General features: G+C 53.3%; 8 protein-coding genes across 8 annotated transcripts; 5 read left to right on the top strand and 3 right to left on the bottom strand.

Annotated features, from left to right (window-relative positions):
* Nucleotides 1-1,165: 1,165 nt before the first annotated feature.
* PG998_003389 (uncharacterized protein) lies at nucleotides 1,166-1,868 on the top strand (the record flags this gene model as incomplete). The annotated part of the gene is made up of 2 exons (XM_066870207.1): nucleotides 1,166-1,706; nucleotides 1,786-1,868. The coding sequence occupies 2 exons, from the start codon at nucleotides 1,166-1,168 to the stop codon at nucleotides 1,866-1,868; spliced, it is 624 nt and encodes a 207-aa protein (XP_066733957.1).
* Nucleotides 1,869-2,317: 449 nt separating this feature from the next.
* On the top strand, nucleotides 2,318-2,704 carry PG998_003388 (uncharacterized protein; the record flags this gene model as incomplete). Its single annotated transcript, XM_066870206.1, has 1 exon — nucleotides 2,318-2,704. One exon carries the CDS (start codon nucleotides 2,318-2,320, stop codon nucleotides 2,702-2,704), a length of 387 nt encoding a protein of 128 aa, XP_066733956.1.
* Nucleotides 2,705-3,113: 409 nt separating this feature from the next.
* PG998_003387 (uncharacterized protein) lies at nucleotides 3,114-4,302 on the bottom strand (the record flags this gene model as incomplete). The annotated part of the gene is made up of 3 exons (XM_066870205.1): nucleotides 3,114-3,560; nucleotides 3,646-3,921; nucleotides 4,006-4,302. The coding sequence occupies 3 exons, from the start codon at nucleotides 4,300-4,302 to the stop codon at nucleotides 3,114-3,116; spliced, it is 1,020 nt and encodes a 339-aa protein (XP_066733955.1).
* Nucleotides 4,303-5,015: 713 nt separating this feature from the next.
* Nucleotides 5,016-5,786, top strand: PG998_003386 (uncharacterized protein; the record flags this gene model as incomplete). Its single annotated transcript, XM_066870204.1, has 1 exon — nucleotides 5,016-5,786. One exon carries the CDS (start codon nucleotides 5,016-5,018, stop codon nucleotides 5,784-5,786), a length of 771 nt encoding a protein of 256 aa, XP_066733954.1.
* Nucleotides 5,787-5,894: 108 nt separating this feature from the next.
* Nucleotides 5,895-6,642, bottom strand: PG998_003385 (protein fmp52-2- mitochondrial; the record flags this gene model as incomplete). The annotated part of the gene is made up of 2 exons (XM_066870203.1): nucleotides 5,895-6,031; nucleotides 6,093-6,642. The coding sequence occupies 2 exons, from the start codon at nucleotides 6,640-6,642 to the stop codon at nucleotides 5,895-5,897; spliced, it is 687 nt and encodes a 228-aa protein (XP_066733953.1).
* Nucleotides 6,643-6,966: 324 nt separating this feature from the next.
* Nucleotides 6,967-8,226, bottom strand: PG998_003384 (Sterol uptake control protein 2; the record flags this gene model as incomplete). The annotated part of the gene is made up of 4 exons (XM_066870202.1): nucleotides 6,967-7,106; nucleotides 7,199-7,636; nucleotides 7,715-8,072; nucleotides 8,134-8,226. 4 exons carry the CDS (start codon nucleotides 8,224-8,226, stop codon nucleotides 6,967-6,969), a joined length of 1,029 nt encoding a protein of 342 aa, XP_066733952.1.
* A 445-nt stretch (nucleotides 8,227-8,671) lies between these two features.
* PG998_003383 (RTA1 domain-containing protein) lies at nucleotides 8,672-9,670 on the top strand (the record flags this gene model as incomplete). The annotated part of the gene is made up of 3 exons (XM_066870201.1): nucleotides 8,672-8,873; nucleotides 8,957-9,447; nucleotides 9,503-9,670. 3 exons carry the CDS (start codon nucleotides 8,672-8,674, stop codon nucleotides 9,668-9,670), a joined length of 861 nt encoding a protein of 286 aa, XP_066733951.1.
* A 1,856-nt stretch (nucleotides 9,671-11,526) lies between these two features.
* PG998_003382 (uncharacterized protein) lies at nucleotides 11,527-11,739 on the top strand (the record flags this gene model as incomplete). Its single annotated transcript, XM_066870200.1, has 1 exon — nucleotides 11,527-11,739. One exon carries the CDS (start codon nucleotides 11,527-11,529, stop codon nucleotides 11,737-11,739), a length of 213 nt encoding a protein of 70 aa, XP_066733950.1.
* Between the last annotated feature and the right edge of the window lie 1,982 nt (nucleotides 11,740-13,721).

Raw genomic sequence — 13,721 nt, 5'->3', positions numbered from 1 at the left:
ACGAAACATGTCCTTAAGCTCTGATACTGGCCAACAACTGCCATTAGCCTTGTAACGGAAACTACTTTCCAAGTGTTATATACAGGCTTCAAGAAATGATGAATACTTGAAACAATATTCGTAAATGGGAATGTTAGGTTTTCTAGATGCTTGAGTGCCGTTTCATTGTGGTTTCCATCCCTCACCGTAAGTAATATATAAGCTGAATGAATGACAGTACGCATGACTACCTCCTAGCAAAAGAGCCACAATAAGACATTCAGACACCTTCGAAAAATTTAACAATTATCGTACAATATACCCATAGTTTCAACATGGCCGATGGGACACCAAATCCAACAGCCCCTCATCAGAACACTCAACAAAAGTAGGTGCCGAGCTTATCGCCATGATGAACATTCCCAGATGCAGTCAAACTGACTCCTTGGGCTGTAGGAAGAAGCACGGAAGCCTCAATCCGGTGAAGCGATCGATAGGTCTGGCCGGTGCGATAACGGGCGATGTAGCCGACTTCCTGGGAGGAAACAGCAACCCGGTTGGTGGAAGCGTCAAGGCTGTTTCCAAGGGGCTGAATAAGGGTGCGGGCAGCGGAGCCAAGGAGTGAACGGCGTGGTATTGTGGGTGTGTCTATGTGGCCTACTATTGGTGGTGTGGTACTTGGGAGATGAAGCCTGTATAAGAACCATGTAAATCATCGAGTAAGCAATAAACGGACCATGATCCACATGAACTAATCATGGAGATGGTTAGATCATCTTGGCGTGAACACCGCCACCCACACCGGAAAGACCCCCGCTGAATGCCCGGTCAGGCACCGATGCCGCCACGTTGCGCCGATGGATGTCTGGGCTGACGCCAATATGTACAAATCAAGCCCCTCTCCTCCACATTGAGGCTTCATTTGACTTCCTCGACCTTTTTTTACTCGCTAATTATTACAAGCCATACCTAAACTAACGACGCCCGCCCTGCCTAAGCAAGGGGTCTGACACACGATGTCTTCTGCCAACGGATCAGACGACCTTCCCCCGCATACGACATTGAGAATGACGGGCCTTGGCCGCCGACCATATTGGTGCTTGTCGGACAGTCCATCCACGCCGAGTCGGCCGCGTCGGCGCCCCTGTTCCAGCTCAGCCGCGGCATTGACAATGTGGGATCGGCGATGACCGAGGTGGAGCTGAGCCGCGTGCAATACGGCGTGAAGACGGGAGGCGGTCCAGACGCAGAAGAGACGCCAGCCATGAAGAAGCCGCGCCCCCGCCACGTCTACACCCTAAAGTCCATGAGCAGGGCCCCAGGCGGCATGGAGTCCCTCCCGTCGACTTCACCACACTACTACATCCAGGCCACCTCGAGGCAGCAGCAGACGCTCGGCCACCTCGGTCTGCGGAAGTCGCGCCTGCGGTCCCGTTACTCGGCGCTGCCACTGGACATGTCAGTGAAGGGCGACTATGGCATTCCGCAATTCGCCAAGGACGCCAAGGCGCTCTTCCAGACGCAGAAGAAGGGCGATCAGTGGGCGTGGACCGACGGGGAGGACAAGGTGGTCGCCCTCCAGGAAGAGTCGGATGGCCAGCACAAACTGCTCGTGTCGGCGGAGATGCGCTCGGATGCCATGGCCTCGCTCGTGGCGCTGTGGTGCTGTCGCATCTGGGAGGTTTCAGCCGAGAACGCTCCCAAGGTTGGCGGGGGCATTGACGGTGGTGAGTTCTTGATATATTTCTTTCGTTCGCGCAAGAGGGATTCCTCACTTTCCTGAGATCATAACTAACCAATCTGCAGTACGACAGCAGTTCAAGTCGGCCAAGGGAACACCGAGTCAAGCCACGGTAAACAGGCTGCTGTTTGGCGGAACAGGCGCATAGTGTCCAATCAAAGACTAATAACCATGTGAATATAAGCATTGTCTTTTTTGTCTTGGACTATATACAGTCTACAAAGTGCGTGCTAATAATTTGACTCACTTGGAATTCATCTATTGGTGGATGCCGAACCCGTGTCTCAAGAGTTGGCGACTCGGCCAAGCCCTGATTCCAGACAATGAAGCCCCTAACCCCCTTTTGGCGGAGAACAATGAAAATGTTCGAGTTTATACAACGAGCAGGGCTGAGTATTTATAGGATTGAAAGGCTCCTTATCGCCGAAAGAGAAGCCTCAAACACCATCTTGCGCCACCGGCAATTTTCTACTCTTTCTGGACCCACCAACACGAACAATAAAGAGAGGGAACAAGATGTGTTACTTTGAGGTGACGTATTTTGCATGTGGGTGCGCATGGGTACCTGGCAGCTCGTACAGGCTCTGTCTGGATCGTATGAAAGGCTGCGAAAAGGAGCTGAAGCTGGTCGAGTGGAAGTCATGGTGCCCTCGGGCCCGCAAGGCGTGCGAGGCTAAGTCGTTACGTAAAGATCTACCCCGTTGCTGCGATAAGGCCACGGACAAGCAGGTCTTTGACGAGTGGTGTAGAGTGTGCAACTCCGAGACCGTCGACAAGATGGGTAGGCCCACGAGGTGTGGACGCCCGGAGTGCTTTGTCGTGGAGCCTGAGAAGGGGACGCTGGACCCGCAGGACGAGTGGGAGGCGATCCTCATTCACTGGCCCGCCAGGTACCGGCACCGATACGAGCGGCATAGAGATGTGAAGGAGCCTTCAGAGATCAAGGAGGTTTCCCAGTGGGCGAGTAGTTTCCCTGAACACTAAGTGCTGGGGTTATGAGTTTTGTGGTGGTGATGGTGGTTTCTGATACGGCGTAGACACATAGCTATGAGTGATTTCATTTGTACTTATGATAATGGTTTTGATTTACCGTTAGTTTTACTTCAATACAAGGTCCTTTTAGTGTCTCTATCATCTCTTTGTGCCTGCTACCCCTTTGTTAGGTTAGCCTATAGTCTTCGGGTTGTTGCGTAAAAGGGTATGCTCGTTGTCGTATCATATAATTTTGCACCTACTATTAATTAAAAGCCCAAGTCAGATCAGTATAAAGAAATGAACATTGACTTCAGTAATACCGAGCCGCGCCCTCTAGCCATGTCCCTGCCAGAGGACACTTAGTCGTACTCTCTCTAATAATGAGACTCCCAACCATGTGCAAATCAATATCTCAGGGCTAAGCTTCCAGCAGCGCCAAGGTTCCATGGTCGACCATAGCCGCCGTGTACCTCTCCACCATAGCAAATACAACGTCATTAGGCTGCATGCGGGGGTCGGTCAGCGCCCACATGAACCCGTGCATCGCGTGTTTCCGATACTCGTCCCAGACCTCGCCCCGCGCAAACCGGGGGCCGCCCAGCGCGGCCAGGGTGCTGAGGTAGTGCTCCACGAGGCCGACTTCGTGCTCGCGCCGGTCCGCAACCGTTAGCGCCCCCACGATGAAGTACGGCACGTCGTCAAACGCTGAGCCCACGGCCAGGCCCTGCCAGTCGAGAAATCCCGGCTCGCCCTCGGCCGTGATATACGTGTTGGCCAAATGCGCGTCGCCGTGCACGAGACAGTGGTAGCGCGGGTCCGAGCCGGCCCAGAGCTTCTGGAACGCGGCCCGCATACGTTCCCGGTCCTGCATGTCGTCAGGCACAGAGGGGGGGCCGCTCGCCCTCGGCGAAGCGCCGACCCCAGGGCTCCGGCTCCAGCAGTGTCAGGACCATGGCGGGGAAGGTGCTGCCGCCCGCCAGCCAGGGGAAACAGTTTTTCTCCTCCCCCGCCGTCGTCTTGGGCGCCCAAGTCCCCGCGTGCAGCGCGGCGAGTTGCTCGACGCCCGCCCGTACCCGCGCGACGGGCCAAGGCTCCAGCGGGTTGCCAAAGGTGCAGCCCATGGACCCCAGGTCATCCATGACGACAATGCCCTGCCCGTTGGCGATGTCCGAGCCGCAATACCACGCCCTGGGTAGACGCACGACGGTGATCAGCGGCGCGACATACTGTTTTGTCGAGTTGCAAATCAGTTGCAATGGCCGAGGGAATCCACAAAGATGTCATAAACAGAGGAGCTGGCCTGTACTTACATAGTAGAATTCGGCTTCTCGCCTGTACAAGGTGGTAAGACCAGGGAACATAGCGAGGATATTTGGGTCGAATCCACCTTTGACACAGACTCGATCGGGCAGTGTGAATTCTTGGCCAGTGGTGTCGGCGTAGATTAATTCAAGAATGATCTTGCTCGCAGTGCCGTGGATAGTCTTAATCACTTTCAAGTCCTTGACGACACAACCCAAGACGTCCGAGCACCACTCCGCCGTCACCTGGTCTGGCGTTACCGGCAGAGCCTCACTGGAGTTCAGATGCCCCCTGACTATCGCCATTGCGCGTGGTAATTCAACGTGGTATTTGATGATGTGTAGGAGAGTAAAAATTACATCGTCCGGAGGGAGGGGAGCAAGGGCAGTTTATTGACACGCTTGAGGATGTAAGATCATGACTGCCTGTGAGCGCAAGCTCACTATGCTAGGTCTGGCAAAAGTACGGCGTATTGTCTGCTGCGTTGTATGTAATACTGCGCTTCCTGCGCTTGTTGGCTAGAGTCCTCGGGTGGGGCGGGCGGACGCTCATTCCGTCCACGGCTGACATCAGCCATCTCGTCAATTCGACTCGACCTGCCTTTCCGGTGGGAAATTCCCCCTTCCGACACCAATTCTGGGCGAAACCCATCACGAAAAGGGCCAAGTCAAAGAAGACATGAGTCCCACTACTGTTGCTGCTGCTGCTGCAAAGCCGCCGAAGCGGAAGCCCCCAGTTCGCCGAGACCCAGAACGGAGGCGACAGCAAAACATTGAAGCGCAAAAAAGATACCGTAAGCGTCATACTCCTTGGGTGCCGGTGGAGGGAAAAGGCCCGACACTAACTGCTATCTTAGGGGGAGAAGCTGCGTCGAAGGTTGGGGAACTTGGAGGCAATTGCTGCTTCGGTATCGCAAAGCCGCGACGCACTGGAAGTGGGAGCACACGAGTCACAAGTCTCTGCGCCAGTCTCGCCTGCCACAACGTGCCCGGAAGTGCCCGAAGAAAGCCCATGGGTAATGATCCCACAGCCCAACGAGAGCTTACCGTCGCTATGCACATGGGAATCAACCGTGTATCTCGATCCCGTCCTTTTAGTCGGCCGCAGTTCTGTCCGGGAGCCCGGTCTTAGCTGGATGCCCGCGAATGGCTGTGGATGCACCGGCACGAACGATGGCCTACAGCGGATAATAAGTCACCGCGGTGGAGCGGCCAAATTGCTCAGCGACCCCTACGCCAACCACCTCCGCCTCGAGACCGTCTGCACGCTGGACGCCATGTTCAGTCTAGGCACATTGCTTGGGATTCCTAGCGATAGAATGTGCCCTAGAGAAACACCGTCCCCGTTCTTCCGGCCGGGCATAGAATCGGCCGACGCCATCGGGATGGTGCAGAAGATCTTCCAGACACTCAAACCCGACCTGCGGCCCGGCCGCGAGCAGGTGACCGTCGCGCACCATCCGTTCATAGACTGTCTGCCGTTCCCGACATTGCGGAAGAACCTGCTTGTCCACGGATCGCACGTCGACGCGGAGCAGCTGCAATTGGACGCGATTGAGGGCTTGGTGTGCTGGGGTGGTGCCGGCCTCAGCAAGCGCGACAGTAAAGAGTCTACGGGAAACGCATCGACAGGCACACCCTGGGACGTCCGTAGCTGGGAGGCGAAAGAGTGCTTCCTGCAGAAGTATTGGACGATGCTCGGAGGAGAAGAGGGGGAACTCATTCGACAAAGCGATTGGTGGCGCAGTATTCGAGGCGAAGAGCCTCTTCGCGTTGAACTACTAAGCTAAAACCCCTACAAAGAGCAGATGCGCTCAATGTACAAAAGTGGCCTCTCTACTGATACAAGCGTGGAGTTAATGACAGGACAGGTTCGTGTGTACATGTCGATTGCATGTTTACTTCTGCCACTCATCTCGGCCCATCTTGATGATGTCGGCCATTCCTACCTCCCAGTACTTCGAGGGCGCTTTTCCTTCTTCTACCATCTGGGCAGCCACGACAGCTGCGCGGCCAATGACAGACGCCTCCTGGCCTATGATTGTTGAGTTGTTAGGAAAGGGACACAAAGGGGAATGAGAACGGGTACAACATACCAAGTCTGTCGCGGGCAAACTGCGGCATGGTCTCTACCGTCTTCTCGGCCAACCACGCCTTCGCCTTCTCCCGCGCGAGGATCATACCGGGCTTCAAAATGACGGCGTGTTCGAACCCAAGCTCTTTGATGGCGTCCTCGACGCCGTTCTTCATCTTGCAGTAGGGGGCCATGGAGCTGGGGAAGCCGCGGGTGCCGGCGCTCGAGACGAAGACGTACGTCTTGACGCCGGCGGCCTTGGCGGCCTTCGCGTTCTCGACGCACAGGTCGTGGTCGATCTTCCACTGCTCGGCGATGCCGCCCGCGGCGGCCCGGGTCGTGCCGACGGCGTTGAAGACGACGGACGGCGGCGGTGCGAGCGTGCTGATCAGGCCGCCCCATTTCGACGTGTCGGCCTCCTGGATCGCCTGCAGCTTGGGCGACGTTGCCTCCGGGACGCGGCGCGAGATGGTCTTGACGGACGCGAAGGCGCTGCTGGTGCTGACGAGCAGGGCTGCGAGGATTTCGGCGCCCACGGCGCCCGTGGGACCGAAGATTGCGGCGGTAGCCATGGTGCTGTGCAACTTTAAACTGATTTGATAGGCGACGGAAGCGGCAGAAGATGTTCCAAGTTACACCAATACAATGGGTTGGAATGTGATGAAGGTGAGTTTCAAGATTTGGTTCATTAATGACGCCAGTCTCTGGAACAGTCCGTCGGTCCGCCCCTAGAAGCCCAGAAGCCCAGAAGCCTAGAAGTACATGCATATGCTGCCTCCACAACTGAGTAGTAGGACAACCACGTTTTTCCTAGCGGGTCGCCAGTTGCTCCGCACCGATCCTAAGTCTCCGATCCCACTAAAACCAGTGCTGCTACGTACTACTTGCTACGTACATTAGCGAACCCATCCCATTTCCTCCAATGGCCACTGGATCCAGACACGATGTTCCTCGTCGAGCAACATGTAGCACTTGTCAATCAAATGGCCAGCCCAACCGTGCAAGCACCACGAAGAGCCGGCCTTGCTCAGGAACACTGCGAAGAAGGCAAATATGGCCACCGCTTCCTGAGTCGCGTCGCGCAGCAGCGGGAGGAAGTCCGCTGCCACCTCGAAGATCCAGACAAACGCATCCGTGATACTACACCGGCCGCCTGGGTTGGCCTCGAGGAGGAGAAGGACTTTTTCAGCTCCTCGATCGCGTGTGCATAAGTTCCACGCAGTTCTTCGTCGGGCTGGCGTAACTGGATAAGATCATTGATGCTGTCAAGGCGCTGGTTGACCTTGGAGTCGGGCCTGTCCAGATGGCCAGCCGCTCTTGCCAACCACCGGTCGGCGCCGTCGTTCAGCAAGGGGGCCAATATCGTATCTTTCTGTGCGCCTGCTATGACGCTGGTCAAGGCCTTTGTCCCTTGGAGCAGAAACATCCAGTTGGGGAAGCCGCTCTCGCCAACCAAGAGGAACTTGTCATCTCTGCGCGGACATCCGAGGGCGAAGATGATTGTCAGCACGGAAAATAGAAACAACCCTTCCGCCTGCGATGGTGTCGGGTTCGCCATCAGGTCCACTACGTATACATCAGAGGGCCATTGGCCACTTGCTCGTAACTACGGGAATGGGAGTGTGGCAGCTGGTGGTTGCTTACTGGCCGACTTCGTCGCAATCTGGTGGTGGGACATGGCGAGCGCTTGGTAGTGTCGCTGCATTTCAGGTCGATGATAAGCCATGTGAGATGCGGAAACGGACAATAACGTCCTCATGATGTACTCGTTCTCGAGACCGTATTGAACAGCCGTTGTTCGATAGAAGTCGCGCAGAATCAAGCTATCGGAGAGCGTGGCATAGGTTCTGGTGGTATAGTTGTGAAGCAGTTCGAGGTCCTGCATATGTAGCCCCTGGGGCTGAGTAGGCACCGAGACTGGGAGCCCCTTTGTCGAACTGAGAAACCCACACACGACGTTGTGTTTGATGCAGTTCCCACATGCCGGCGTCCTCTCGTCGCACTGCCATGCAACGTCAGCCGTGAGTGTCGTTGTAGTGAACTACGTAGACTGTCTAACTTACTTTGACCTTCCGCGACTTGCAGTTGCTGCACCCGGTGCGGGTTTTGGGGTGGTGTCTTCTACTGGCCACTCCACGTGGCTTTGGATCGGTCATGGTCTCGGTTGGCGGACCGCTCTCGAAAGGTTGAAGCCGAAGCACATTGGCTCGGGAAAGCTCTCGAGATATACGAGGGATTTCGCATTTTTCGGGTTAGGGGACGAAGCGCGGGTGGTCCGGCTACGTTAAATAGGGCGTGTATGCCGGATCCCGACAGCCTATCGGGCTAGGGGGCAAGTCCGGCTTGGGTTAGTCTCCACTGTAAGCGTCGTATACTTCGTATACTTCGTATTATTCGTACATATCGTACAGCTTATACCAAAACGCATGGAGATGATTTACATTTAATTCAATGTCGCCAGGCGCTGAAGACAGTTTTAGCTTCCATTCTGACTCTCTTCCACATTCTCTCGCTCCCCGGTTACTGTTATAACTTCCAATCCTTCTACGACAGTGGGTTTCTGCTCCCTCCACTTGTCTATCCATCCAGCCTAGCAAAGCCATGGCCAGCACTGTCGGAGCAGGATACGATGCTTCTGCCGCAGCGAGCGCAGCCTTTGATTTTAAGCTCTACCGGTACACGCCCTCCCTTCCCGCTGCCGTCGTTTTCGCCGTCTTCTTTGCCGTGCTGGCAGCGCTACACACATGGCGTCTGTTACGCCACAGGGCCTATTACTTTACCACGTTCACCGTTGGCGGCTATTGTAAGAAAACCTTCGATCTGTTTCACATATACCATACGTTCATACTTGAGCAAAACATAGTGGCTAACCTCAAAGCATCGCAGTCCAGCTCATCGGGTATTGTGGACGCATCTGGTCGCATTTCGACCCCCTCAGCATCGGAGGCTTCGTGATGCAAGCCATTCTCATCCTCGTTGCCCCAGCCCTCTATGCCGCCTCAATTTACATGATCCTCGGTCGTCTGATCCGAACTCTGCAAGCCGACAGTTTTTCGCTCCTCCCGATAGCCTGGGCGACGAAGATATTCGTTCTCAGCGACATTGTTTCCTTCACGCTCCAAGCGGGAGGAGGCGGGATCCAAGCGGCAGGGACGTTGGACTTGTACGAGATTGGAGAGAAGATCATCATCGCCGGCCTGTTTGTCCAGATCGCCATGTTCGGCTTCTTCATCGCGACGGCGGTGCTGTTTCACGTGCGCTATGCGCGTGGGCAGTGGAGATCAGCAGCCGATGACGACGACAGCAACGGCAACTGCGGTCTGGCATGCAACAAGACAACGGTACAGTGGCGGCGCCACCTGTGGGTTCTCTACACCGTGAGCGCCCTCATCCTCATCCGGAGCATTTTTTCGCGTTGTCGAATATCTTCAGGGCAACAGGGGCTATTTAATCGCGCACGAGGTGTTCCTCTATGTATTTGATGCTGCTCTGATGGCGCTGGTCATGGCTACCTTCCTTGTGTGTTATGTGGACGACCTTGATGCGGCACAAGGGCATCGTGGAGGTTCGGATTGTACCCTCAGCGAAATTCAAGGCTAGGTACATGAATAACAACAAGAACTCGACCTGCGTTCTTCAAACATCTGATGAAATGCTGCCATCAGTACTATGATGACAATTGTTATCATGTCAGCCCTGCATAAGTATGGTAGCGAGCCTATTATTTTATTTCCTAGAGAATATATATAACTATACTTGTATAACTCCTATAAGCAGACTACAGCTTAAACATGTGGCAAATTACTTACGGTTATGACAATACGCAGAGCCCCGTCCAGTTTGGATCTGCATGTGAAAATGCACCATGTATACAATCTTAGCGGGTGGTCTTACTCAAACCAGGCCCCAGGATGCAGATTCTCTGGGCCCAAGACATATACTCTCGATAAGAGCTAAAGTTGGGGTATCTTATCCACCTGGAGCCGCTGAATATATTAAACAAGGTATGAACCATATATTAAACTCTGCTGTACCATGAGCTTGTTTATAGAAGGGAACGAAGATTAAAGACCCCTTTTCCTGGTTTAATATACATAGTGCCCAGCATATACTTAATCATATCATAACTATAGCTACCTTTTGACCTTTGCAAGAAATTGGGAAGAGTCCACATGTTCAGTACGCTGAACCCAAACCTTTCCCGCCGCACATCCCAGAATGCAAAGATGAAGGCCTCCAGCATGGCTACCAACCCCTTTTTCCAATCCACCGCAAAGATAAGAAAGATCCATGGACATGTTAAATATAGCTGCGGACCTAGTTGCTTCAGTGCCTGGGTGTCGGAACTGCTGCCTGTCCATCCGCAAACAAAACAGGTGGATACAGCTTCACTTTCGAGACCTCGACTACTACGATGTCTATACTTAGCATCGATACCCTTACCTTACCTAATCCTGAAGCAAACCTTCCTCGATCCATGTCGCCGAGGTAGGATGGAATTGGTGCAGAAGCCCGTCTTGGCGCTGCGGCAATTATGTGCTTGTTTCGAAACTGGGCACGGCGTTTCGCCAAGCCTTGACCAAGACCTCCCAAGACCCTACCAAGGCCGGGGCTACCTCCTTGGCTTGGTCTATCTACGGTGGGACGGGGGGATCAGCACGAACTGCGCTCGGCACTGCGGACAAGTCGAAGCTTCCTTTTCCGTCTTGGGGAGATCGCTGTCGTCGCCAAGCCCCCGATTGCGCTAATTTACCAATCTGCATGTGTGACTTGGCTGCACTGGCTTCATTGCGCCCGCGGCCCAGTACCGGCCGAGCGACGACTACGGCGCAATCTATATTTGTTGTGACGTACCCATTGCGAGCTAAAATTACCAAGTACTTCTTTGAACGAGGAGAGCGAAGAGAAGAAGAACGCCCGGGCTGGCGCAGACTTGGCATAGATAAGAGTGAGGCGGTGACAGAAAGGGGCAATATGCAGCAGTATAACCTAGGTACGTGTAGCTGTGTCCATCTGACATGTCTTACTATGAAGAAAAAGGAAGCATTCCCATCCCTGCGCTTTTCCTCGCCCCCAGGTTGTCCCGTCGTGCGAGTATAAGTAATCGAGTCCGGGCCTCCCGTCTTCTCAAACCTTCCCCGAGTCAGTCATGATACTTCTCTGAACCACTACGCCATTACACATACTAATACTTGATATCACTTCGGCTTCCAAACCCGACGCTTCCACCGAAAGTTCAAGCTTATTAACCATAGCACCTTCCCCAGATTGTTTATTACCATCCTTCTTTTCTCGGTCCATCATCCGAACAAACCCAAATCTTCGTCTTCTTCCTTCTTTCAACAACTTGACAGCTACTCCCTTGTTATACCCCACTCCTCGACCATCCATCATCCCTACCACCCGCAGCGACTATGCATATCAGTTCTGCCATCTCGGTCGTCCTTCTGGCAGCCATGCCGTCCCTCGTCTTCGCCGCGCCGAAGATTGGCGAAGTTGACCTGGCGGCCAGCGACCTTGTGGCCAGACAGGGAGGTTACAACGGCCCGTGCGACGACAACAACTGCGGCGCCGAGGGCAAAGACTGCACCAAGACCTCTCAGCGGTGGTGTACACCCTACCCCAGCGTGAAGAAGCCTTGGCAAGGATGCACCTGCAGCAATCTATAATTTACTGCTGGAGAGTTCAAGTTCGGGCGGGTACTCGAAAATCACAATGATATAATTATATTATTCTTTGAGTGGTTCGTGCCGGGGCATTGGGCTTCCATTGGGTCATGATTCCTATGTGGTAAGATGATGCTACAGACAGAATGATACGATCAGGATATTTGACAGACTAACACCTATACCAGCCCCAAATCATACACAGTGTTACGAAGTTACGGAACCGGAATGCGGTTAGGAGTTGAATTTGCGCTGAGCGTCTTCAGTCGTTTGCTTTCCCGTCTATCTGTCTTATAGAATAGGAAGGAGTTGGTCGGGCTACACAACTCCGAATGGCAGGAAGGGCGATCTAGCTTGTGCGAAAATGGCTCGGATACGAGAGAACGATATCTCCTATAAGCCCCTAGACTTACTTCTATATATATATACATTCACATGCAACAAATTCTATGCGTCTTTACATCTCCTACATCTCTCAAGAACCGCCAGTACAAATTTATGTCTGTTTCCCTCATGAAGACGAGGTGATTTTATCGTGTCTTTAATCAACGACCCTCCCGCTGCCCCGTTTGTGATACATGTAGCTGGAGTTTACCTCACCACGGTTAATGTTTGTACGCCCTTCTCAAGAATGGACACGTCACTATGTCTAGCCCCGATTCAATGCTTAGTTAACACAAGACTCAAAAAGGTAGGTGTGAGGCATACTGCATACTCATACCCTGACTCGTGAAGAGCATGATGATTCCTCATCCCGCCCGTCGTCTGATCAACAGCTTTTGCCTAAAAGCCTCTTTCAGGGGCAAAAACAAGGCACAAAGGCGGCGATTATTAGTCAGAAGGCGTCCACTCCCAGATATTTCGTCTGCAGGCCAAATTGAGTCCACATTAAACAGCGTTCCAGGCCCTCGATTCTGACCGCATGGCGGACAACATGCAGAACCCAATCCAGAACTGTTCTGTTACCACTCCTGGTGCCTGGTATAGGCATGCCATCTCTTTTTGACCTACTATGTGATATCGTTATGATGCCAACAGAAATCATGTCACATGATGGCCTGCAAGAGACCCCCTGGAACGCGGCGATGTAGCATTGCATTTGCTTTCAAGGCAATGGCGACACGATGTATGGACTCTGACATGTATATATGCTGAATATCTCGTTGCCAGCCTCGAAGCACCGTCGCCTCAATCTAGTCTTGACTTGGAAGGAGCATGCCACCTTGACACTTCAGACAGCTAAGTCTGGACAAGCCGATTTGAGGTCAAAAGACGTGCAAATTGGCACTTGGTGAAGTTCTTCGACTAGACGAGCCTGGAACATTGTCATTCGATTGCGCGAGTCGCTAGCCCTCGGATTGCGTCTCTATCCATTAGCTGACCAAGAATATTGAGATAGGGGGACAAAGCTGACTGCTGTTTAGCTGTGGGAGCACCAAATGCGCAAGACCCCAGTGGTGGACATTTCACTGTCTATATCGAGGATAAGCCCTGAATGTTAATGCAGGTTGATATGTATAACTAAAACGTTTTGGGTGAATGTAATGCTGGTTGGATTGCGACATCTTCTAATCTAGATGAACCCCACAACTCCAATCGCAGATTATCTACCCGTAGACTAGTGGTGCGCAAAAGCTGGGACTGAAGCGAAGCAAGGCATGCAAGGCAGTTGCCGCTATCGGAGTTGCAATGCGTTGAAGCAGAGACTTTATAAATAACGCTAGAATATAATACACAAATAGGGAAGCCCGGCCGTAGTCGTTGGAGCCTTTCTCATAAGCTTCTCTACCCTATCACACCGAAGCCGTTCACTGATGAACCGTGGATTCTTCGGTAGCCTGGATGTTGTGTTTCGCAGTGGACTCAAGGACAACGCATGCGAGTGATGTTGATTGTGGGTATCTTGTGATGTAGGCTGAGCCTTCGGCGGAGGTATTAAGCTGGTATTAAAAAATCCAATCCAGGAGCCGAGTTTGGTGATATAG

Source organism: Apiospora kogelbergensis (assembly GCF_038363985.1).
Source record: "Apiospora kogelbergensis strain CBS 113332 chromosome Unknown utg000002l_segment0_segment0, whole genome shotgun sequence".
NCBI lineage: Eukaryota > Fungi > Ascomycota > Sordariomycetes > Amphisphaeriales > Apiosporaceae > Apiospora > Apiospora kogelbergensis.
This window is presented reverse-complemented; position numbering and strand designations above follow the sequence as displayed.